This window comes from Coturnix japonica, chromosome 9 (assembly GCF_001577835.2).
Source record: "Coturnix japonica isolate 7356 chromosome 9, Coturnix japonica 2.1, whole genome shotgun sequence".
NCBI lineage: Eukaryota > Metazoa > Chordata > Aves > Galliformes > Phasianidae > Coturnix > Coturnix japonica.
In genome coordinates this window covers 292,118-319,302 of record NC_029524.1, presented here as the reverse complement: position 1 = coordinate 319,302, position 27,185 = coordinate 292,118, and the positions used below count along the sequence as shown (strand labels likewise).

Here is a 27,185-nt window from a genome sequence, read left to right as displayed (position 1 = left end):
TTTTTAACAAGATGCAGGGAGTCTACACATGGCTAGTCACGGGGGCTGTACTTTACATAAACGCTTTATAAATGGTGACACAGTAATTACAGTACTGGGAAATGGCTACTATTTATCTGCTTTGCATTTTACAGGCTAAATAGAAATTTCATGCATATTGAACATACTTGTGTTAGTTCAATTCATTTTTTCAATATCCTTTTATCAAGTAAGAATAATATAGATTCTAAATTGACATTCATGTTACATCTATTTTATCATGGGTTACATTTTTAATAAAATGAGACTTTACTTGAAGTATATGCAATGTTTGCATAATCCATGGTAGAAAACTGTCCTCTAGGAATTTATAATTCGCTTATTTTTTACAATACCTTCTTTTGATATATTTTGTAGGTGGATGGGTTTTTAGTCTACTTGTATAGATACAAAAGCATTTACTGTGGTTGCGTGTTTGTTCCTTTAGAGAGCAGACATCTTTAGACTTCACAATATATTTTCATATACTTTGCAAATATGTTTGTGATTTATCTGCAGTTTAGAATTTTCATTTCAATTCCTCTTTGAGGTAGTACACTTCCCACTTCTGTTGTGATGCAGATTATGCAAATTTTCTTGACAAAGAGTGTGGAGCTGACAGTACCTTCTGCATTAAATCCAAAGGACTGTTTATTTTTACTCTCATGGAGGGACATATTTTTGGGGGACTAGTAGGGAGATTCCCACTGGGCGTTCCCTGGTGATGCATTTGAGTATGGTACTGAAGCACTGTTGTGCCTCCATCACTGTAACACATCTTTTTTATCAATAGGTGTTTTGAGATGCTGTCATAAGCTCTGTATATGATATAAATAAGGATATGAGCAAAAGACAGTGTCACTTTTCCATGGCTCTTCAGCCTGAAACATTGTCATTTGCTGTATTTTGGTCCAGGCAAGAACTCACTTCTGCAGCAGTTTTTCAGGCAGTCTCTTTGGCTGGAGCTGCTGTGATACTGCCCTGCAAAGCAAGCATACGGGCAGTGGAAACTGATCTTTCAGTCATTACTCAAATTGTTACCTCTTCAAGCCAAAGGCAAAACTCACAGTCATGATACCTGAGTCAGTTTTATGCCAAAATTTCACATCTCTTTTTTTCTTAATATTTATTCATTTACTTTAAAAAAACACCTATTGCCTTTTATCCTCCTGATTTCTATTACAGAATGCTTTTAAATCAAACAGATATCAAGCTAATTAGATGGCTATAAAAACTGACTTGAAATGAAAGCTACATTTCCCCATCATCTCTATTGTTGCCATCCTGTAAGAGATTTATCCTGATAGAGGTTAGCTCTGGGCACTGTGCCCCTCCTGGCACGTTCAGGTTAGTGCAAATGTGCTGACTTCAGTTGCAACAGTGTACAGCATGTGCTGCAGCCGTATACATATTTAAACAAGCTGTTCCTTTACAAGCACATGTTCAAAAGATTTTATCTAATCAAATTTTAAATAGGAAATTACTTGTCTGACTTCACATCAGAAGGCGATTCCTTTCCCTGCTGCTCCAGATTGGATTATTAGGACTCCCCTGCTGAATGGTCAGCAGTGTGTCTGAGTCGCCAGTCTTAACTCTGGGCTATAAATATCAGATAATGACTTATTACTTGGCAGCTTCAATACTGCAATGGCAAACTCTTCCTAATTTCTTTAATTTGAGATGAATCCCAAACAGGTTTGAAAGCTGAGGATTTCTAGGGCTCTCTGTGTGAATAATTGATAAGCATTCATAATGTGGAATTTCACCCCCAAAGCAACTGATTTCAGTGCACCTAATTTCTAGGGATATAAAGGACGTTTCAGTCCTCATCCTGATATAACCCTCCTCATCTTTGAATTAACTGCTATCTGTGGACAACCATTCAATGATAATTGATCTATAATTGGGATTTTGAGAATGTTTGATGATTTTTGCAGCTAAATTGAATGGTTGGACATCAGACTACTTCTAAGGAATGCTGCTACCAAAATAGCTCACTTGTGCATGTTTTGCATGAGTAGATCATGCCTAAATCAAGAATACAGATAACTTCAGAATACGCCAAAATAGAAACATTAAATTTTTAGGACTTAAATCTTGCTCAAGATTAATTTGCAATCCTGACAGAAGTGTGTATATAGAAGACGAACAGACTAATGCAACACAAGATACATCAATACCTCTCTGCCCCCCCAGAAAATTCTCTTAATTTCAAAATAGTAGTCAATAAAATTCAAAGTCACATAAGGAGCCAACCAAATTTTATTTCAGAAATACGTCAAAGTTTGCTTGACAAACGACCAGAAATTCTGAGGAGAACAAGCACAAATAGGGAGGCTGAGAGACTGATTAAAGAAAGACTCAACAATGCTATAACAGCTGCATAAAACCCCAAAGACAAGAAGATTGGAAGAAATCTCTTTCTAATTGTGGCACTGAGGAATATCAACAAAAGACAGAAATGTAATTCAGGAAAAAGAAAATCTTCCAAAAGGAATATACATGAAGGACAATTAACTGAGGGAAAGGGAGAAACTAGACCAAAAACATTAGAAGAGGTTCTGTAAGATGCTGCATTCAGCTGGCTTTTCCATCACTGACAACTACATTGAAGACTCTTAAATAACCCATAATTTAGAGCACGCATGTCCAACCCATGGCTCATAGTTGCATGATGCCCAGCCCATCCTGCAGCCATCCCTTGCCCCATGCCATCATGGTGGCAGCTCTTCCCCACTGAGTGGCCTGGCCTGGCCCTGGGCATACACCCATCATTCAGCAGCTACCAAACATTGGAAGGAAGTTTAGAAAGCGTGAGATAGATGAGTGTGTGATTTAGTGATTCTGTACATGTGATTAGCATTGTCTGAGCTGAAACCAGGATACCGAGGAAGGTGCAGCGCAGTGCTGACTGAAGTTATGGCAAATAACTTTATGCATTTTGATACATTGGCTGAACACAGCCCTGTAAACAGCACAAAACACACACCCTTGTTTTCCGTGTCGATAAAGGAATTTGAGAATAATTTACAAGATTTCTGAAAAATTCTTGTAACATTTTTGGTATATTTTCAACTTAATTCTCAGTCAATGCAAATACAGTACCTGCAAATTTTCAAATGAAATGCATAGAGTTGCAATTCAACCAAAAATAATAATAATCTTGTCTCTTTACCAGGTTTTTATAAGAACTCTTACAAGAGAAAAACATCCCTTGATACACAGTCACATCTTATTCATGTCATCAGTTTTTGGCAGTATGTACATTTGTAACCAACTATTTTTAAGGATGAAGCACAGGAAGAGTAAAATTTCATCAAAAATCCCTGACAAACACCTTGAGAGCTCACTAAGAATTGCAACCACTGCCATCAAACCAGGGTGATGCATCAGTTTCACAAAAACAAGGTCAAACATCCCACTAGTTTTATAGGCTTATCTTCTGTTTTAATTATACACACACACACACACACACCAAATAAGTTTTGTTACTTATATACATTAACCGCATTATATGTTTCATGAGGGCTGCTCTAAAAGTAATGCCTCCTATTTTATAATATAGGCCTGTGATGCCAGAGGCAGGTGTTGGTGGATGGCAGCAGAGACTGAACCTTCCCACAAATATTCCTTTACATTTTGCAACTGTGCAACAGATGGCAGAAGAGGGGCAGTCAGACAGAATGGCATCTGATATGAAAGTGTGTATGAAGCAAAGGTGGGTTACTGAACTCCCTCATGAGGAAAAAATAGCACCCACTGACATTCATCAGAACCTACCGAACATTTACAGAGGGCAACCAGTAGATGTGAGCACAGTGAAGGGTGGGCAATGTGTTTCACCAGTGGTGAGAGAGGCAGTGGGTCATTTTTGCTGCAGCCTATTTGTATGAGTGCAGCATGCAGACCCTTGTTCATCACTGGTGAAATGCACAGCTGGTGGTGGTGACTATGTTGAAAAATACTGTTTTGTAGCTGAGAATTTGCTCTATCAAATAGTGTTACTGTGCTGTATCTGTTGCAATTTAGATGGAAATAAATAGGAGGCATTACTTTCTGTGCAATCTATGTACAACCAACAATTTCTTTTCACTCCCTGTGGTCCAGTCAAGGTTGGACACCCACAATTTAGAGGCTTCACCTTGCTTGCACGAAATCACACTCCATACTCCAGGAGTTTCTAATTTCACTATTCTGCAGTGCATACCCAGTTTCTGGGTTTAGGGTTGGCAAACGACATTATAGACTCCTTGAATCTACACGAAGCCCTGATATTCCTCTGAAAGGTGTCAGCTGTCCTGACCATCCTGGACAGTGTTAAATTTTAAGGAAATGCTACTTAACTGCTCTGAGGACAGACAGGCCGAAAATAAATAGTCTTAAATCCACCAGACTGGAGACTGCTGTGGGATAAATCAGATACAAAATTAACTACTGAGGAATAGTGTTCCTAATCTTTGAGCTCTCTTCAAGGAAAGTATTTAATGGCGTGCAAGAACTTCAGGTGGTTTAAGTTACTGTAAGTACCTTGATCTCAAGTCAGCTAGATCTAGCCCCATAAATCCACAATCCAGTTCATTTGTCACATACTTCAGCTTGAAGTTCCGTTTTCCTCATAGTAAATTGAACATAGAGAGCACAGCACATTTGCTCTGAATTAAACTATGCTTTCTTTCAGGGTACTGTTTTGACCCTAAATTTATCAGCTGGCACATTGTGATGGCCTATCTGTTGGCTTCAGGCACACCGCAGTACTCTAAGGTGTATTATTATACCTTAAAATGGACAAGCAAGGAACAGAAAAACTCAAAATGTATATCTGAGGCATTCCAGGCATTTTCTACCTTAAAGCAAAGACAAAATGCCCCCGAGACACATTGATCTAAAGACAGGGAGGGAGGAAAAAAAAAACCAAAGTAATGCTATTCTTTTCCTCTTTTAAAGGAGCAGCAACCAAAGCTTTCCTCATGAGTCACACAACAAGGCAAGGTGGCAGCAGCAAGAAAAAGAACCTCTTCATTCCTCCGTGACTTTCAGTTCTGCTACCACTGCCAAACCCCTCTGTTATTTGCCTTTCACCGATATGCAATGACTGATGATAGGCTTTTTGAGTGACTTGAATGTTGTGGTAAATGGTAACCTTACCTCAACTAATTTGGAATAATCTGCTTTTGGAATAAAACAAGATCATAGGTTTGCCTTTACTGTCTACCTTCCTTGGAGAAAAATGATGTTTTTTAAGCTCCAGAGATACTCATGTTACTACTCAAGCACATTGCTTCCCACAGCAAGGGTTCTCGATACTACTAAAACCCTGAAATGAAGAAGCCTGACAAATACCTCAAAACAAGGAGTGAGGTTTTAACAGCTCAGCTGCTCACTTCACATAGGCCCTCAGGCTCCTGCTTTGGCTAACAAGGAGGAAAGGCCCAGCAGGCACAAAATGCGGCATTGCACTGATGCTACTGTCACTTAGCTATTATCAGCTAGGCACTCCCTTGTGTGGGATGAAGACTAATTTGCAGGTGAAGATTTTCCTTAAGCTTGCAAGATTTGTGGTTTTTTTTTTGTTTGTTTTTGTTGTTTGTTTTTTTAAACTTATAGCATAATGGAATTAGCATTTTAAACAGTACTGCCATTAAGTTACATGAGTTATCTATTTTGAAGTAATTTGAAGGACCTTTCCTTGTTAACTCCTCTTAATTAATTTTGGCTCTATGGCATTTTGGGGGCAAATTAGCTTAGCCTTCACATTTATCCTATCAGTACTTGGCATGACGGGATATTACAGCTCTTAAATGAATTTCTTGTCAGGAGGATCTAAATCACACAACTGATGAGACTTACCCGAGGAGGGTAGTTTTCACTCCCCATTTACCTTGGCCTCTAACCTCTGGATGCCATGCTGATGCTTGCACATGACTACCACAGAGGTAGGCATGACCTGCATGGGGTCAAAGACTCTGCCTGCAGACTGCTCTTAGTAGTTAGGGTGCTCTGCATAATGTGATCTGCTTAACAAAGGCCATTTTACCTTGGAGCCTGTCTTTCTCCTAGTGCTAGTCACCACATACTAAATCACCTCTTTTTATTCATGCTCTTTGCAGCCTGACTATGCTGTTCCAGTTGGGCTGCTTAGTGTTGTGATGTTTCTGTTTGTAAATCTTCATTTTATCAGAAATATCCGTGAGCAGCAATTCAGCGGAAAATCACATCTGTGAGTTTTCAGTTCAGAGTTGTTTTCAAATCACATCTCAGAAAAGTAAGTACACATCGATTCGCTCCCATGGAAAGTAAACAGATAAAATTCTGCTGTCAAAGTCAGCAAAAAGTGCTGAGCTGTAGCAATTGCTCTCACTGGATACAGATCACCGGTAATATTTTTAATAGGTTGGTAAAATCATGTTACCCATCAGTGATCTACAGCACAGTCTCTGATGACTGCTTATGCAGAACTGTAATAAACAGGTAAGCCCCAAACGTCTTTATCTTGATCTCTCCAATGTTTAATTTCTCCTAACAGAACAGAGCACTGGAAGAACTAAAATATTGTTATATTTTAATTTTGTCTATGCACTGCTGAAGTGATAAAAAATTTGATGTGATTTACATTTCCCAAAACAGATTTTTATCTCTTTGAAGGTACCAAAGGCAGTACAAAAGTTATTCCCACAGTCACAGAGCTGGCACTCAGCCTGTCATTCCTTTAGCTGCCATTCTCATTACCAACAGGAAAAACTCATACAGGGGAAATGTTTATCCAGCCATGCAGAAAGTGATTTATACACCTTGGCAAAAACTCCTGTCTTGTATGGACCCAAGCTCACCTTGGTTCTGGGAGTAAAAAATCTGAAGGAATTGAAGTCCCTTTCATTTACAGCTCAAACTGCCAAGTAAATGTTGAGGTTGAGGATGGATTCAGAATGGTTATATTTTTCTTCTCATACACACTTCAGTTTAAATTATACTGGGTAATGAAGGAGGCTAACATGACACACAATACTTTATCTCATCCAGTAGGTTATAAAACGTTTATGAAAGATTTGGGATAGAGAAGTAGGGAAACCTACTTTCTCCCCTCTAAATTATCTCTTGCGCTATCCCCATCTCCAAGCCCCTCCCTCTGCTGCATTCTAGTCCTATTTGCACAGGATAGAGCTGCTCAAACGTCAGTGCCACCCACTGAAATGCTTAGCAAAGTGTACCCACTAGGCAACTGCAACAGCACCACAAGTCCAAAGTGACTCATCTCATCATCAGATACTATCCACTTCTATCAGTATTAACCAAAATCCACACTTTTTACCCTGACTATCTAGACTTCTTCCTTGTTCCCATGCCTATTCCCAAAGCATACCTCTGAATACAGCTCCAAGTCAGAACTCTGCAGCTGTAAGGTTCCTCTGCTGCCCCAGAGGAACTGCCTACTCAGTGCCCTCTCACAGGGTTTGCATACACCACCACACAGCCTTCACCTGTGCTCCTTGGGCTGATCAGGTCTTTTCCCCAGGTGGCCAAGCTGGGACTTAATGCTTTCCATACATCTGCCCAGATCAGAAAAATGCAGTAACTGTGCATTGTCTCAGCAGTCACAAATAAAGCCAGGGGTTGGAGCCACGTAATCTGAACATGCTGATGAAGTAAACTTGCTATAGGTTGAATACTGACATTTAGAAGAAGCAGTATATTCTACTGAGAGATATTTAAAATCAGAGAATACATACTAAAGGGAAAGAGCTTCAAGAAGGAATTAGAAGTATAGAATAAAATTTTTATTGGGATTATATAAGCATCTGCCCAAATCTCACAGTAATAAAGAGCTTCTGACGCATAGCCACCTACTCCTTTTGCAATAGAGGTACAGAAGAAGCTCATCCTGGTGTGGAGCAGGCAGCCAGCAAGGGAAAAGTAAATTTCTGGTTCTGTTTTGCAAAGATACGAAGTTTCAAGGCCTGTCAGGGGTGTATCAATATTTGCCCCATCTGAGAGCTGAAGGCTTTGCCTTATAGATAGAGGATACACACTGATGAGAAAATTTAAGGCTAAGATGGCAGTTCCTGTACATCAGACATTCAGCTTTGCCTACTCTGCTCCACGGGGAACAGGCCCAAGGACAGACTAAAAGAGATGTTCTCCTTAACCTGTGCTGTTTGGATGCCTTGTCAGTGTGAAGATAACTGTGGTCTCACACTTACTAAATAACTTTTGACTTTCCATCACTTTATTTCAGGCTTATCTAGAAAGAAGTTCGGAATAATTTTTGTCTTAATTTTTTCTTTTACAGTGTGGAGGTCTTGGGGTTTGCACTAAACAGGTTCCTGCCTGTGGTCCAACCTTGTTGGATCTTCTAAAACTTATTTAATGGAAAACCACCTGATGACTACTCTGAAGAGAGATCTATTGTTGGCAGTCACTGCCCGGATCGGGCTTCCTAACAGCATACAGCTGTGCAGCACAGCTGGGAGTGCGAAATCCCCTGCAGGGACTTCCTTCCCACTTTTCACTCATCAGATTGAAGCATTTATTTTCCTTTTCACAAAAGAGAGGAGAAACAGGGTACAACGTGAACCTGTTGCTGCTGCACCTTTTCATGATCTGCAGGATGCTAACCCCTCCCCTAGTAAACACTGCAGTAGCTTGATTCTGCATGGTGCTCAGCCTTGTACACCGTTGAGCATCCTCCACAGTCCTATTTAAGAATAGTTCCTCACATCATTCTGTGAGTCCTTTTGTGATTGAAGTTCACATCAGACCATGCTTACACAATCACATGCTGCTCAGCAAGGTTCAGACTGAGTCTCTGCTTTGCACTTCTGCCCAGAAACCTGCAGGACTATGGCCATCAAAACTGCTCAACTACTTCCCCATCCATGTTCAGGATTTTTTTCCTCTTAAATCTCTTCTAACAAAGCTTTGTTTAAAGATGGTTAACAGATGCTGTCAATGAAAAGTTGCCACTTGCCAACAAATAGCACATGGATCTGCTTAAGAAACTGATGTTTCCATGGTTTTCCCCAAGAAAGGACAGTTGTGATAACTGGTAAGGCCTGACAGAACATGACATGCTCAAGTATCTCCTACCCTATCTAGTGTGTTAAGAGGCTGCTGGCTTCCAGAGAGGGTGTCGTCTTGGCTGTATGAAATCAATTGGATAAACACATATGATATAGGGAGATGGCAATGTACCCTGCCCAGAGGAATCTTTTAATAGTACTGAAAAGAGACTTTTTTGGTGACGGAAACCTTGCTCCTGGCAAAACTCTTGCCAACTTCTTGCCAAACAAAAGGAATTTTTTTCTCAGGCAGGTAAGATGAAGTGTTCAGTATGTTTTCAGAAACTATTTAAAATGATTCTGAATCTTTTGCGATGCTCAAAGCGGAACTCAACACATAAATTGTAAATCTCATTTTCATGTAGGTTTCAAAGAAATTACAGGTGTAGTAAATTTTTGCTGGATTCTGAATCCACTATTTGATCATTGTTTTCCTTTTCTGCTTTCCATGACCTTCTTAAAAACATCACTGCTCTGGCAAAAAGTCCATGTTTTGAAAGGGCTTTTATTCCTTTCTTATTCCTTTTGTTCTAAAATGTGACTACAAACTACAGCATTAAGTGATAAGATTGGTGGCATTGAACCACTCTGAGCCTTCTGCAGTCAGTAAGAATATTCCCAAGTGACTTTTCTGAGCTCCAAATCAGGGTCTTATTTGGGATTTAGCCTTAGCCTCAATTCACGTCTCAATTTACTGTGTATTTAAAGTGAACACAGAATAGTCAATGCTGGCATGTTCTGCTTCTACAAAACAGTCAGATGGAACTGACAGCTTTTAAGTTTAGGAAACATAACAAATTCACAGGATATACAATGAGAAACATCATCTTACAGACATGCAGCAAGAGGAAATGCAACTAATCCAATCCAGTGTTTATTTCTTTAGCATTCTATTAAAGCAAAGAAGTTCTATAATGAGATTACTCCATTTTATCTCCTAATTGTATCCAGATATGCCAAATGTATTTACTGCTAGTGGCTTCTACATCGTATAGCATTTTAAAGCTAATTAGGAAAACAGAAGTACTATTGTCACACAATGAAATATTCTTACTGTTGTGAATCAATACTATTTTCTACAATTAATTGTGATTTCTTTTTTAATTGGATATAAACCATACTAAACTCTGAAACAGCTATATGTATAAATATAATTCTTTTAAATCCAGGACGATATCAACATAGAATATTTTATTTAAAGAGATTGCAAGCAAAAAAGAGAAAAGAGACATTAAGCATCTCCTTTATTTACCATTATTAAAGCCAGCAGCAAATCTAGTCTTGAAATCTTTCAAGTTTTTATTTCTGAACATCTGAAATCTACCACTACGTGTAAATATGCACACACATCCTCCTCAAGCAGTGTATTTATAGTTCAGTCATTCATTAGAGAGTACTTAGCACCTATCATACCACATAGAGAAGAAAGCACATTATTTATAGTACTTGCACTCACAGATATCTAGGGGCTGAAAGACTTAGCAATCTTTTAATTCCTCATAAATAAAACACAACAAAAACTGGAAAAAAAAAAAAAAAAGCTAAGGAAATAGTTTTAAAATAACATTTCAACAAAGCTCTTCTGTTTAAAAATATGAGTGAATACACAGTGAGAATCTCAACCTGATCTGTTACTCACAGTTACTTAAAAATGTTAAGAATCATCTGTATGTAATAATACCTCATTTACCTTGATTATACAGCTCAACAATGTATATCGTATTGTAGATATTTATAACCTGGTACTGTAAAACAGAATTAATGCTTAGCACATATTTCAAAATACATGCTTAAGCTCTGTTTTCCTGAACAAAAATTCATAACAAGAACAACCAAAGTCCTGAACACAGCCTACATCAAAGCTGGTTTGCACATCCTACCTGAGTATATGATACTTTCTTTCAGTCTACTTACTTACTGGTAAAAAATTGAGCAAGAGCCATGTGTTGACCTTTGCTGAATGAAATAGCAGTTTAAAGCTTACCTGAGTTTTATCTCACCTTAATGAGCACTATGTTTCGACACTGTTATGCACGTATTTCACATATTAATTCACTCAAACGAAAATATATTTACATAAATCATCAATAATTAATACAATTATACTTTGATGACCTGATATGAATCAGAACTCTCAGATATTATATATCAGTAGTTTCAAATGTTTAGAAGGAAACATCATGCCTCAAGATATCTTGATAGGTAAGTCAGAAATTACCTATTAAATTGCCAGCATTTTGGTGGAATCGTAGAATCACAGAATCATAGAATTGCTCAGGTTGGAAAAGACCTTCAAGATCATCGAGTCCAAACGCAACCTGACCATAGTACCCTAAATCTAACAACCCTCCGCTAAATCATATCTCTGAGCACCACATCTGAATGGTTTTTAAACGCATCCAGGGATGGTGACTCAACCACCTCCCTGGGCAGCCCATCCCAGTGCTTAACAACCCTTTCTGTAACGAACTTTTTCCTGATATACAACCTAAACTTACCCTGGCACAACTTGAGGCCATTTCCCCTCGTCCGGTCACCTGTCACCAGTGAGAAGAGACCAGCCCCGCACTCACTGTAAGCACCCTTCAGGTACTGGAACAGAGCAATCAGGTCTCCCTTCAGCCTCCTTTTCCCCAGACTAAACAGCCCCAGTTCCTTCTGTCTCTCCTCATAGGCCATATTCTCCAAGCCCTTCACAAGCCTTGTTGCCCTTCTTTGGACCTGCTCCAGCACCTCCATGTCCTTTCTGTACTGAGGTGTCCCAAACTGAATATACTAAGTTAAATTCTGAAGCTGATTCCAAGCTTTATGCAAGTAATTACCAAAAAATAAATATTGCAGAATGCATATCTGAGGCTATTGAGGTATTTTATACCAGGATAATCTTTATCCAGCTACTCAAAACTACTAAAAACAGTATTTCAGGTATTTTTTCAAGAATATATATATTTTCAGCAAAACTCTCTTTGGATCATCCTTCAGTGTGATTATGCAATCAATCAATATCTATGTCAACACTTAGTACAGTCTACACAGGTATTAATTTTCTATTTATTTGAAGTGCCCACAATATCCAGGAAAGCTCTTCCAGTATTTCTATGATCCAGACTTCCCTACAGATATTTTTCACTGTAAATTTAAGTCTCTTATCTGCAGGCCAACTGTTACACTGTACCGCATTACTCTCTGTACCATTCTAGTTCTACTGCGGTCGTTCATGTGTTAAGATTCAAATCCTTTGAATTCAATAAGAATTTGACAGTAACTTGAACAGTACAAACCTTAGCTCTGTCCACCTACTTGTAACACTCAGGAATTTCTAAACTCCATGCATGTCCACAGAATATGTATTTACCTGCTGTGTGAATCCTGTCACCAGATCCTTGGCAGCCATCCTCATCATCACAGTCCCCACTTGTCTCCAGCTCTTCACTTCTTCCTCCCCCACTGCCAGCATCTTGGGAAGTCCATCTTTCCAGTTTTAACTTTGCCTTCTCAGCAACCAGCTAAAACAAAAGAGCAAGGACCAACAACGGTAAGCTTACACAGCTCGTGCTTCTAATGACCAATCTGGATTGCTGGGTTTACAAAGCAACAAGCATGTTCACATTCTTTCCAGAACTGCTATTCACATTATAGATTGATTCTGGCAGAACTGTATTTTTGTATTTTTGGATTAAAAGACTATACCATCAAAATATATCCACCACAGATGACACCCAACACTTACCATCAAACTTTTGATCGGAAGCACCATACCAGCTTTGCTAGCTCTGCCCCTGTGCTATGATGAGGTACGATTAGAACCTGTTATTCCTGTTACATAGGTATATCTTAACCAAATGGAAAGACTTTGTAACACTGTTTGGTGTTGGTCAGAGCTGCCCAATGGCCTCTAACACACATTTCTCTGTAAAGCGCTGCAGATACATTTAAGACTTTGTGATCTGTTTTAGCCCAGAGGACTGTGATTATCCCTGGTACTGAGGGAAATATATTTTAAAATGTTTTGAAGATTCAAGCAGATTTCTCACTAAAAAGGAGGCGGGCTGTGGAGCAACTGGAGCACAGGACTAATCCAACTGGGCTGGATGGATGGCAATGAATGCAGTGGGAAGCTCTTTGTGTACTCTCTTTGTTCTTCAGATGCCTTGAGCTGCCATCCTCTGCTCTAGGGATGATAAGTGCTTGGAGAGCTTGTAGATCATGGCAGAGATCCTGACCTACAGACACCAACTTCTTTATGGCAGAACTGAGGATTTTTTTCACCCTTTCACTAAAAAGATGTTTGCTCACTATGAAGACGGAAACCACTTCGTGCTGCAGTGGGAAGGTCAGTAAGTGGGAGGACAGGGTATGGACTTCAGTGGGGAAGAGCATCAAACATGAATTGTTACTGAATGCCTGTTTTCTTTAAAAAACAAGTTGACTAATGTTGAGTCTTGCTATTCATTGGCCTCTTGACTGATGTCATGACTATACAAAACAATATTTTGTCAAGCAACTGGAAAAATTTGCCTATGAGGGAGAAAAATAACTCAGTTCTTTCACAGATTTCTCATGCCCTGACTGTATTAGAGAAAACTCATTCATTCTTAGTTATAATGTTTCAGAATGAAAAGAAATGGCTAAGTGGTGAATGGAAGAGATGCAAAATTTAATGAAGGTTTTTAATGATTGTTTTTAATGATTGTCTTGAGTTAGCAACACAACACAGGGTTCTCGTGACAGGAAGATTTCTTTATTGCTGTGATGATCATGACCATGATGTGTATCTGCATCATCTTGTGTATCCCTATCATCTTGTGTATCCCTGCTTATTCTTCTAAGCGAGCCTTTTATATTCTAACAGATGCATTCAATACATTCCCACTAATAATCCATTGGCTAGAGAGCAAGCAAGTTCCATAACAAGCAGACAGCTTATCTTATGCCTACATACAAAACACCCCTGCTTATTCAGACCTTCTGACTCCTTTCCAGAGCCTCATTATCAGACAGCTGACACTTGACGCGGCCGAGCTGACCTCTCCATCTCCCACAGTTTGCCAGTCAAAGCAGAAATGTTTATTGCCTATTAAGGCAACCATTCTTTTCAAAAATTTCATTTCATGGCTCAATCTGACCTGCTTTTCAATATAGTGCACCTGCAGCACACTACATGCTTCTGTGTTCTTAAGACCTGCAGAACAAAAAGAGATTAAACACAGCTGAGACCTGCATCTCCTCCTGTGCTATTCAAAGTTGACCCAGCTCTTCCTTGGCTTGCCACTATGGAGGCAGGTCAAGTTAGACAGAACTCTGATGTGGAAGAACCTCACAGCTCAGAACCAGCTCAAGTGAAACCTGCTTAGTCTTCCTCCCTTGTACAGCACTTCCCAAATCTTTTCAATGATTTTCCCATCAACAGCTTTTGGATCTGTGGCTACCACTGACCAAGAACAACGAACCAGAGCCTGACTTTGTGCACACATACTTGTTTATATATCAATTAACACATTCCAGGAGGTGTAGCAGTGTGAGTTAGGAACATCTGTCCCTTAACAACTGCCCCATGATGTTAGTGAGAGCAATGATTCAGTGTGATAGCTAAGTGTATGCTAGCCTTTCTCCTTCTCCTTTCTTCATAGTACCAGAGACATCCCTCTCAAAGTCCTGAGACTGCACTGAAACAGCACAGGCTGCGTCAGGATCAAATAGGGTGCTGGTGCTTTAGAAGTATCATAATAGAAAGACAATGTCCCTTACATTTTTTCAGCTCTGCTAGGTCTAGAAGATGAGCGTGGACAGGGAATGTCCTTAATAAACACTTTTAACACTGCTATCCATGTTCAAGGCCTCTTCAGTGACAGCCATGACCTGCTGAAACATGTGAACAACTCTCCTAGGGGGAGACAGCAGCCCCCACAGCTTCCAGATTTCCCCAGATGGCCAAAGAGCACATAGTCCTTTCCCCAAACTGGAAAGCAGACAGCAGTGACGGAAATCAATAATGGCACTTGCATTTTTAAAAGCTACTCTCAAGCTATATTTTGCTGACTTACGCTCTGCCTGCTGATGCATGACACAATCCAACCATCTCTGGCAACTCTGCTCAGTAGTTCCAACCTATCTTGGGGCTGAGAATTGATGCTTTGATTGAACAACTGCAATGGATTTCAGGCTGAGCACTGCAACTTGTGTCTTTGCCTTCACAATGAAGGAGGTAGTTGCTGCTCAGGATTCCAGAAGACACTGGAATCCTAACAGCTTAAAATCTAAGTCTTCAAGCTTTTGTCATATCTGAAAGACAGTACTGCTTACCCATGAAATGCTCATGTAAGTAGCTCAGCAAAATTTACACAGCCCAACTGAAAACTGGTTTGAATCGGAAATTTTCCCAACTTTAAGCTTTTGGATCAGGTTCACAAGACTCTAAAGAGTTTCTGAGAAACTTTACAGTCTTTCTGTTGAAAGAACTTAGTATCTGTTTCAGCTGAGTCAGATAAAGATTATACAAATTCATTTTATTTACTCCAGCAATTGCTCCCAGCTTAAGTTAAAAAACAAGAAACTTTCTACAGACATGGTTTCATGGAGAAGAAAGATGTCCTGTGTGCGTGGTCCCCTATTAATATCTGATAACATAGCACACACATTCCTGATCACCTAAGTCCTTCAGAAATCATAGGCTTCTAATGAGGACATGAACTCACAAAATCATAGAATCTTTTGAGTTGGAAGTGACCACTAAATGGTCATCTAGTTCAACTAACCTGCAATCCACAGCTCCATCAGGTGCTCAGAGACCCTCCAGCCTCACTTTGATTATTTCCAGGGATGGGGCATCCACCACACCACTGTTCAATCCATGCCAGTGCCTCACTGCCCTTATTGTAAAAACTCCTTCCTTAAATCCAAAATCTCCCCTCATTTAGCCTGACCATTTCACCTTGTCTTATCACAACAGACCCTGCTAAAGAGTCTGTCCCCTTCTTTCCTGTCACTCTCCTTTAGAGGCCTCCCTCAGGCCTCCCTCAGGTCCCCCCACAGTCTTCCTTTCTCCATGCTACACAGCCCCAGCTCCTTCAGCCCATCCTGTAGGAGAGCATCCTCAGGCATGTCAACTGCACCACTCAGCTAGGTGTCAACAGCAAGCGTGCTGAGGGTGCACTCATTCCCACCATCAATATTAAAGAGCATCAGTCCCTGTACTGCTCTAAGCTGAGTAATTAATTTCATCAGAAGTTGGATTTTAGAACAGTATTTTCAGCATCACAGTTTTAGGATTTTCAGGTCAGTGAATACAGCAGTGAAAATGTAAAAGAACACACTTTTTGAATAAAACCACTTAAAAGTTGTGTGCTTGGAATACTCAGAGACAGATCCTAGATAGTAATAGTTTAATGAGGAAGTTGTTGATTAGTTTTCTATAGACATTTCAGTGGGAATCTTTTTTTTCTCTGAATAGACAGTCTTGAGGTAAAATTTAACTTCCTTCTAGTTTACATGTCAGCACATATATCTGACTCACTCATGTTTTCATGGAGAACAAAAAATGGCTTTTTATATACTGAAATTAGAATTTGTAAGCTAAGAAATAGCCTTCTAAAATGTTCTTCGATGACATAAATATGATTAGCAGAAACAAAGCACTTTGCCATCTTCCACCCAAATAATGCACAAAGCCTAATCTTGAAAAGTGGCATAAATGACTCAGTCCTGTCATTCATTTCTTTGTCCAAAAATAAAACTAAAAATCCATTCAAAAGCATTATTAGGTCAGAAATGACTATGACTGAAATAAACAATGCTCCTTTGTTTTTCTCTTTTTACATACATTTTTTTCTTAGGGGCTGACACACTGCTTTAGGCATAAAGCTGCATTTTACTGGGGTCTTGTGACTGAACAGATGTTCCATCTTTTCACCAAACAAATACAGCAGATTTGTGACATAACTGCCATATACATGCTTATTCCAAGAGATCCTCTTTTTTGAGATAACATTTATGGTGAACCTTTTTCCACACACACTCTTAGCTTCCTTCTGAAAGCATCTGGCAGTTGTTGTTCCTCCTTCTTTGCACATTTATCTAGCATTCATATATTACAGCATGAATAAGTCAAATAAACTTATTTGTCCTTAATCTCATTAGACATTTTCTTTGGTTTGTTCCTCCTCTGTTTTCATTCCAGAGAAATCCAGAAGCTCCAATGCATTATTCCTTTCTTGCTTCTTCTGACAGCAGTATAACTCAATGAGATAGCTTCATGCAACTCTTGTACCCTTTTCTTTAGCTGAATACGGACAGTCGACCTTCTGGAACAAAAGACACCCCCAAGGTATCCTCCTGCTGGATTTATTCAGGTTCATATAAGAACCTTTGCTTAATAAATCTTGCTTTACACATTACCTGTACAATATCAGAACAATTTAATTCAACTCCTATGCATAATTCATGCAATGTGGTTAAGGACTTACCATGGCTTTTGAACTGTATTCCCATCTCTCCTGACCAGATCTTTTTTACTTTGGGAATTGGATCAGTAGTGGTAGATGCCTTTGTTTTATGATTTTCTCTTTTGCTTAAGTACCTTATATTTATTTGCACTGAGATTTGTATTTCTTGTCAATGCTGATGTTGCTGGTGTACAAATTGATGGGGAAGGCCCTGTTTGAGCACGTGGAAACATGCAAAGCACAAAAACCACAACTGTGCCCACAGAATGGGGACACCTTCTCTGCCCCAGCGTATCTCCACTCTAGCTACACTTTGCATTTGGGGAGCCATTTTTTTTTTCCATTCCATTTTTTCTTCTGCTGCCTTCTGGTTTTTTCTACTGTTAAATATCTGAAGTGCTTCTACCTGAAGTAGCACACATATAGAACAGCCATGCCAGGACTCTAACTAGTCATGGACTTCTACTCTACACTGGTTTCTTACTTTGCAGCTCCTAGAAACCCAGCTTTCAAAAAAATTTCACAAGTTTTTTTGTTGAAGTCATTCAATGAAGAACATGAAAATGATGAGTTTAATTCTGTGTACTTCAACTCTCAACCAAATTCACTTTGTGGGGAGAATGACACACACATTTCTGTGTTTTACCTCCTGTTTTTCCCCTTCTACTTCATTCCAGAAGTCTTTCCTTCAAAATATGTTAATTATTTCATTAACTCTCCTACTGTGTTTCCAAGTAGCTTCTGTATTAGCTGTATAACTTTTGGGAAGGTCAGGACTTACTTTTCGACTTTATTAATCTTTCCCAATCTGATGCAATTGGTGCTTTTACTTGCTTTGCTCTGCCATTCCCACGCCCTCCTGCCCCCCAACAATTACATCACTGAAATGCTGTTTTCTGAAATTGCACCTGAATTCCTACAAGGCAAATACCTTCCTACCATTTCTGTGGAGGACTCCTGCAATCATTCCTTTATTTTTTACACGCAACTTTTTCTCATTCTTGCCAATCCCATCTTCAGGGCTCTATATTTGCTTAAGTCTTTATTTACCTGTGGTACTTTCTGTTCTCTTGTTTTGTGCAGGTTGACTCTTTATCCCCTTCCTCACTTTTTATTGCCAGGTGACACAGTAGACACTTCAGCACCTAGACTTTCAAATATGTTTGAATACATTTCATTTCCCCTCCCTGTTCTTCCTCTCCTCTGGCTTCTTCCCTCTGACTTTCCCATATAGACCACTGCAGATGCATATTCCACAGCAGAGAAGCTAAAAGCTTTCAGTTGATTACAAATGTTAGAGAATTATTTCATCAGATATCAAATATGACTTTTTCAGATTGATCTTCTTTATACTGCAGTTACTGCTCCTACTTTAGATTTGTAATACCTTACCTGGCTGATATTAATTTTGAATTACGTAAACTGAGCACAAATAAAAAAGGACTTATTCTAGTTAATGATCTATTTTAACCAAGCACATCTGCTGTTTAAAATGTATTAACACATTTTGTTTTGAATTCACTAAGACAGATGGGTCAAGGAAGCGAGCAGATATCCCTCCTTCACTCCTTCACATTTTACCTCACTTTGTGAAAATTAGTTAACTTTTGGTATTATGTAATACACCAAAGAAGACCCTACTCACTTGATGCTTAGTGTGCCTGATACATACATCTTGGGTTAGTCCCTGCCACAGGCACTCCCTCCACTTTTAGGCAGTCAGTATAGTCTTCTCCAAAAATAAACTCTGCTTTTTAAATTACAGTATGTATAGTCTGAAAATAGAGCATACAGCTAGAAAAATTCTCATTACATTGAGATGTTCTGCCTCTTGTTGAAGTTAAAAGGCAATTGTAGCAAGAATCTAAGATAAACAATGCCATTATTGGTGAAGAGTATGCAGGAGCTGCGTGTGGAAAATTCTTTGGCTCTGCCAAACTGTTCATTTTGGGGAAAGGGGATGTTTGACACAAAACCTTCAAAGGCAGAGGGCTGTTAGGGGCGCCAGTGCCACAAAGCACTTGTTGCCCTCTGCAAGAAAACTGTGGGCTACAACAGATGCGGAGTGTGGCATCCATGCACATATTAGATGGGTGACTGTGATATCACAAACTGGAGCTGCGCTTATTCTTCGTAATAACTGTAATACTGCTTTAGGACTCGAATGTGCAACTTTCTTCTCACTAGGGACAAGTGACAGGACAAGGGGAAATGGCCTCAAGTTGCGCCAGGGCAAGTTTAGGCTGGATATTAGGAAGAACTTCTTTACAGAAAGGGTTGTTAGGCACTGGAATAGGCTCCCCAGGGAGGCGGTTGAATCACGATCCCTGGTTGTTTAAGAGCCGTCTGGATGTGGTACTCAGGGATATGATTTAAGTTAGGGCTTTTAGAGATAGGGTACTGGTTAGGCTGCGGTTGGACCTGATGATCTTCAAGGTCTTTTCCAACCTGGGTAATTCTATGATTCTGTGAACTCTCTGCAAGGGCAAGAAGCTGGGAAATGAACAACCTGTGTCTCAGCAGCATCAAGATAGCAAGGCATCAATCCAGGCCTAGAAAGTGTCACCTCTCGTGCTCTCACAAATGAACCTGTTCCACATTACTTCAGACATTAATTCTCCATTTTTGGAAGAAGAGAGTTTCAAGTGGGTTAACCTTAGAGAAGGGCTAAAGAAATGACCAAAAAAGAGAGAGAGAGAGAGATACTTCTCTGGATGGTTGACTGGGATAATCTGATTGCTGTCTGTAAATATATTTAATTTTCCCCTTATATGTGGAGAGATCTCTGAGAAGAAATGTAACACAGAAATATAAAGATGAGACACCAGCTTTTTATATATCAGAGTTAATCATGGTGCAAGCACTCTACCAAGAGAAAAATGGGGACAAAAATCAAGTATTTGCAAGATCTGGCTGAATAAATCTGTGAGAAAAGTTGCCTATTGTGTCAATGAGCTGTATATGATATTTCAGCAGGTCTCTTCCCGGCTTCCATTTTGTGTTTCTATGCTCTGCTGGTTTCTAATATTAGAAAATTGATTTGTAAAACCAAAATCACAAACCAGAACCACTCCCATCAGCCATTTTAGTTATTTCCTTGCTTGTCTGATTTCTGTATGAGCAGATTATGTCTACCTATCAAATGACATCCATTCTTTCCTCTGGACTAAGAATGAAGCATCTTAGCTGTGCATGAAGACCAAACATGGCTGAAAAATGTATTAATTTTTTACTAGAGTTTTGCATGTTTTGCAAACATGCTGTTTAACTAGGAGTTCCAACTCACCAGGCTTTAGATATCTAATAATAGCCAAGAATCTTCTGTCTGATCAGACTTGAGAATGTGGAAATGCAAGGCGCCTGCAATCAGGAAGCTGGATGCGCTCCATCAGTCCTTGAATGGCATCCTTCTGACAAGCTGTGTGTTTTCATGGGTTAAGTAAGTAAACAGTGGCTGCTCTACATCATCAAAAGAACAGCCAACCTTTCTCCTTGATTTGTACTGAGACAGCAATTGCTCTATTTGCTGAAGGAAATTTTCATGACATGCTCCAGTGTATGTTAATTCTGTTTCATGTTCTTGGATAATTATCTGCTTTCAAGCTTATGCTGGTGAAGATAATTTTCATAGTAAGAGAAGTTTGACATTTCACTGGAAAGACTTGTGAACATCAGTCTCTCATTATTTGAGAGTGCTCAGTGGACTCAGGCTCTGCATTTAGTGTTTCATGTTAAAACATGACAAAAGTGCAGCTCTGTTTAGTCTCCTCTAAATCCCAGCAACTGAGCACTGAAATACAATGTGGAACAAAATACAGAAAGCACATTAAGAACATGAATAACAACGCCTGTCATTCCTTTAAGATGTACTGATACTGGCAACTAAATAATAAATCATTCATAATAATAATATAATATGATAATCATATAATCATTCATTATTCAAGCTAACAGTTATACTACCACTGCAACCCAAAGAAAACATGTAAACAATCACACTGCCTCACCATCATTGGATTTCTCTAAAATCCCATCACATTTCTAAATGTATTGTATTATTCCAAAGGTGCCGCATACATACAGAAGAAAGGATAGCAGCCTGTGCTGCTATGAACCAGCAAACTGAATGCAGTGGAGCTGTTCTAAATAATTTTGCATGAAGAGCCCACCTAGACCATTTCATCTGGGAAAGCCAGGTGCTGTAATGAAACAAGCAAATAATTTTATGTTGCATGAATTTGACAATAAAAGACTCTCTCTTTCCAGATGCTATGATCCCGTGGTAACACGTGAGGATGTATGACTGAATGCTTTTGCTATGTCATTCCTATTTAAAAAGGGAAGAAGAGATATACCTTTTTGCAGGTATATGAACCACGAAGGTTCTCTGGTGTCTCAGCGAAAACTGAATTCACGGTATAGTCTTTTTACCAGACTGTCTGCTGCTCATGGAATTCAAAATCTGCTGCATTTAGCTAAAATTAGCTAAGGGACTAAAAATATATAGAAAGAGTCACAAGCCTGACAGACAGGCACATATGGGAGCACAACTGTGTAAGCTGTGCTTGTCTACTGAAACCAGGTTAAAATCCCATGTATGGGCAAATGAACAGACAACTCTGGCAGATCATTGGTAACATTTCAGGAGGGCAGGAATGGTCATTTTGTCTTTCTCATCACAGGTTACTACACAAGCCTGGAAAAGGCACACTAAGTGAAAAAAGGTCAATGCATTGGGCTATCAGCTTCTCCTTTTGCCTTCTCAAAAGCCACTAACAAGATAATCTGACCACAGAGATCAAAAGCTCTGGTGGGACACTGAAGAAAATGCTGGCTTCTGTTACAATAATGAGAACTACTTTGGAATAGGTCATTAACAATCATTACAAGTGATCCTAGCAAAGTGGCCTGAGAGCTACCACTGGAAGACAGACATTCACAAATCTATGTTCAGCTATTCTGCTTTTCCCCTTCTTGGTAAAGGGCTTTTGCTCCCCAGTCCATTTGTACTCGATCCCCCTTGCTCAGCCTTTCTTCACATGCTCATGTGACTCGCTTACTTCCTTCTGTTTCTTTTTCTCACTTATCAGCACCCTCTATCCCACCCAAACATGGTCATCAACTCAGCTGAGGATGAGGATTCTTGGTCATTTCTGCTGGGATGTTAATAATCAGGTTTTACAGGTGGTAAACTCATCACCAGCATGATGCAAGCCTTTCCCTCCCCAGTCAGGCAGGCCCCACAGTGCCAAGCCCTGTGCTGGCCACATGCAGCAGCCAAGCACACCAGTACTGACCAACCCAACTGGGACATGAAAGAGTCGCAGGCATGTCTACTGGGACTAGGGGGTGGGAGTTCACATGTCTCTCTTCTGCTGCTCACATGCTAGCTGGGCATCAGTTGGGAGGTGGTGACCAATTGCTTCTGCATTACTTGTTATTCACATTTGTGTGTCTGTGTGTATATGTATGCATCTATATGTATATGTACATATATATATAACTACTAACCATTTCCATTTCTCTATCTTTGTAAATAGCTTTATTTCAACCCACAAATTCCACTTTTTTTCCCCCAATTCTCTCCCACATCCCACTGGGAGGAGGGGAGTGAGCAAACAACTGCATGGTGCTGAGCTACCTGCCAGGTTAAACCACAAAACAGGCAAAAAAAAAAAAAAGCATACAGAAAGAATCATCTTCCAGGCCAGCTTATTTAGGAAAACAGACAAAGAACTCTATGGAAATAGTGTTAAGATCTACCTTCTCCATAAAGCTCACCGCTGTGCTTTATGTCACCTTCCCCAGAGCTTTACCTGGCCTTGTGTATAAGCTCTGCAGGGACTGCCTACTCTTTTGGATTTACTGCCACAATTGAGGGCTATTCCTACCCCATCCCTTATTCCTTCTGTAATAAACAAGATTAATTATAATAATTAAAAATATGTTCCTCTCCCTCCCATCCCTCTTTTTGTTCTGTCATTACCGTATAGATGGCAGACTTGCTTGTTTGAATGCTGGGTTTGTCTTTTTAAGTCTGATCTCACCACCTCTACAGTACATAAATAACTGACAAAAAGATGTGATTTTAATACAGGGAATGGCGCTTAATTATGCCCATGTCATAAATTTAATTTCCTCTTGACCCCTTTCATTTGACAGGTTTTACTCTTAGTGAGATATATCCTGACACACACTGCAAATCATACTGTGAATATTTAAATAGATTGCATCCTAATTCATATTCACTTCAGATGTTTGCTGTTAAAGAGAAGGCAATACTGAACCATAATGAAGGACCTTCTTCTTGAATTTTATCTTCAAGGATGGCTGGATTAATATGAAACACACAGCTGAGGTATCTGTATTTTGAAGTGCTTGAGAGAATCTTTTAATTACTGCAATCTGTTGTGCCTCTCAGATCTATTTGTGAAGGTGTGTGCTTTGTTGATGAGCTATTCTCTGTCTTGTAATGAATAAATGTTTTGTCTTATGTCACATATTAGAGCAACTAATGTTTAGATGTTGAACAATGGGAAATAAAAGAGAGAATGCTAATGGAATAATGAAAGCAGACACAACAATGGATGTTGAATCTTCTAATCTTAGAATTGTTCAGTTATGGCATTACGTTCATCTCTACTCTGTTCCCTAGCTAGGAGCTCAGAATTTTCCTTTCAGCAGTTTCTCTAGACACATAGTTCCTAAATAAAGTGAACTTTGTGCCTATGGTGTACGTTCATGTGTTATATAGAAGGGCATCTCCAAATGCAGTGCCTCCTATTTGTATGATGTTGGCTCATAGTATCAGGAGCATCAAACTGTCATAAATGTGAAATTTTGTATTAATAATATATCATACATGTATTGTCTTTGTAACAATCTAACACAAAGATTAACGGTCAGCAAACCAAGAAATGGTTTTACTTTCTATACAGTTTGTAAGGAAGCCATTGACTAAAGCAAACTTTTTTTCCCTCTACATTTTTGTGAAATCTCCCTTCTTCCTGTTAAATTTCTTCCAAAAAGGTCTTTCTAATTAGCTATACATATCCTACACACACACACACTAGGGCTTCTCAGACTTTCATCCCAACTCTTCACTCCATTACTGCCTTGCTTCCTGAGGTTTATGTGTCCATGTTGCTCTCAAACTACTCCAGGGTTAGTTCTTCCCTCTATGCTTAATCTCATATATATACATGGTTCTGTCCATTCTTGTCTCCCCACAAAGCTTCCATCACAACAGTCTGCTCAGCATATCTATTACAAATCCTATGCACAGATTCACTGAATGGTTACAATTGGAGAAGGGACCTTAAAGCCCCCCCAGTTCCAATCCTCATGCCATGGGCAGAGGCACCTCTCATCACACAAAGTTGGCCAGAGCTCCATCCAAGCTGGCCTTGAACACCTCCAGGGATGGGCATCCACAGCTTCTCTGGGCAGCAGAGCCAGGACCTCAACTCTGCCTGAATAAACAATACAAAATCTAAACCTACTCTCAGTTTAAATTCATTATGCCTTCTCCTATCATTATGCTGCCTGAGAAAGAGTCACTCTCTAGCCTTCCTGTAGGACCATGTAGGTACTGGAAGGCTGCCATGAGATCTCAACAGAACTTTCTCTTTTCCAAGCTGAACAAATCCAGCTCCCTCATCTTGCCTCCACAAGAGAGGCTCTCCAGCCCTCTGAGCATCACTGTGGCCATCCTCTGGACCCGCTCCAACAGCTCTATGTCCTTATGACCTGAGGGTCCTTAAAGCTGAAGACAGTGATGAAGGAGCAGTGGAAAGTTGAGCAGAGAACAGACACCTCCCTGACCTTTTGGTCATGTTGCTTCTGGAACATGCCAGGATACACTTGGATTTCTGGGTAGCAAACACTCATGTTGACCTTTTCTTTCACATGTACCCATAGCTATGGCAGATATAAGGCTGATCAGAAGTTGCTGCCTTCATTAACTTTTTTTTAGCTAGAACTTCCTTTCTCTAAATCCTCTTCTAAATTGAGGTATCCGCAGTTGGATTTAAGCTCACGTGTTCTTGTGAAGCGGATGCAGCTTGCATGTTCAGAACCAAAGCACTTTCAGGCTACTCATTTCAAAAATAAGATTCTAGTCAAGAGTTATTTCCATTTCTTGCTCAAGTGCCAGAACAGTCTACGTACAGTGAGGGATAACGATCTATCTTCTGATTTGTATTTAACATTTAAAAATCCATGGTAGCTGTTTTAACTCAGACCAAGCCTCTGCTGCACACTGTAGAGATCTCTCTACTGTTCCACATCTGTTAAATATTTTAGATATCTTTGCTTCATATTTACGTGGTTGAGATGGAGTTTGATAAATCCTGTTATAAAGCCTGTTAAAATCAAGAGTGTATAAGACTATGTTGGGTATTCTGAGAAAAACAGATTTAGCAAGCTTAATGGAAACCATTCACTTATCTACTGAGATGTCAGATTTGTTTCTCACAGTTTTGCACATTTTGTTTAACTCCATTCCTTCCATCAAAGGGAAGTAATTTCTTCTAGCAACACATTCAGACATCATCCCCTTTTTAGTTCCAACTTCTTCAGAATTAATTAGTACCAGTGACAGTGACACACACATGAAAGGGAACATTTCATATGCAAAATGACTCATCTCTAAAACGTAAGGGAGTGCAACCTACTGCCTACAAATATTGGGATTCTCCCTCTGATGATCTTGTTAACACATGGTATTTGGGCAACACATTTCCACTGTGGCCCAAAACTCTTTGAATGCATTTTCTAAACCTTTAATCAGTCAAGGATGTAAGTCTGGTTAACACCACAGACATACAGTATTTAGTGTTGCACTTCATTTTCAGTAAATTATTCCACAAGGCATGAATATCATTAGGTAGACGGAGCATTAAAAATATAACACTGCAATTAGGCTTCTGTCCAGAGTTTTTTATGTTGTTTCTTTCCCCCCTTTGCCCTTCCCCCCCCCCCCCCCATGTTTTTTCTAAAATTGAAGCTTTCATTCCCAAAGAAGACTCCCACCCTCAAGTGGGATACCTATCCTCAAAGATTTTACCAAAGGCCAGCCTTCCTAGTAACATACCATGTAGGTTTAGAGGACATAAGGCAGAGGTGCCTTTAGATGATGCACATTTATGGCCACTATAGTTTTAGGAAGCAACTGAAAAATGCAGGTCTGATCAGTAAAATTTGGTAACATCAAATATCATTCAAAGTGATCCCACCAGGCAGTGAGTGGCACTGCAGCACTCTATGCAAGTCCTAATGATTAAACTGGTTTACGCAAACTTGGAGACTGTGCAATGCCATAGTAATTAATGTGCACAGACAGCTAGAGGGGTAAGCAGGAACCCATTGTAAAGAAACAGGCAGACCTATCTGCTGTTTCCTTTCGTTTACATCCTTAATCTTTAAATCAAACTCCTTATCGATTGATTTGTGCAGTGAAGCACATTAATTCATTGGCTGCACACACAGATCGAAGGATTCAGTCAAGCTCTTAAGCAATTCCAAAACAGATTGAACATAGCTGTCCAAATATGTGCTCCAGCTGTACAGCATGGTCAGGTAAGATTGCTAATCAGAAGAGAAGAAAAGCAAGCATTGAGAAAGAAATGCTCTCAGGGGACAATAACGTAAGGCAAAATATGCCCTAACTATT

General features: G+C 39.6%; 1 protein-coding gene across 5 annotated transcripts in view; it reads right to left on the bottom strand.

Annotated features, from left to right (window-relative positions):
• Positions 1–27,185, bottom strand: part of LOC107317829 (glypican-5-like) — a 319,637-nt gene that overhangs the window by 73,139 nt on the left and 219,313 nt on the right. For 4 of the 5 annotated variants that reach the window (XM_015870949.2, XM_015870944.2, XM_015870946.2 and 1 more), the window contains one exon: positions 12,427–12,577. In XM_015870949.2, the coding sequence (XP_015726435.1) occupies positions 12,427–12,577 (151 nt within the window). Of the gene's footprint in view, positions 1–880; positions 1,000–12,426; positions 12,578–27,185 lie in introns of all 5 variants that reach the window. The other variant, XM_015870947.2, reaches the window with a different exon arrangement.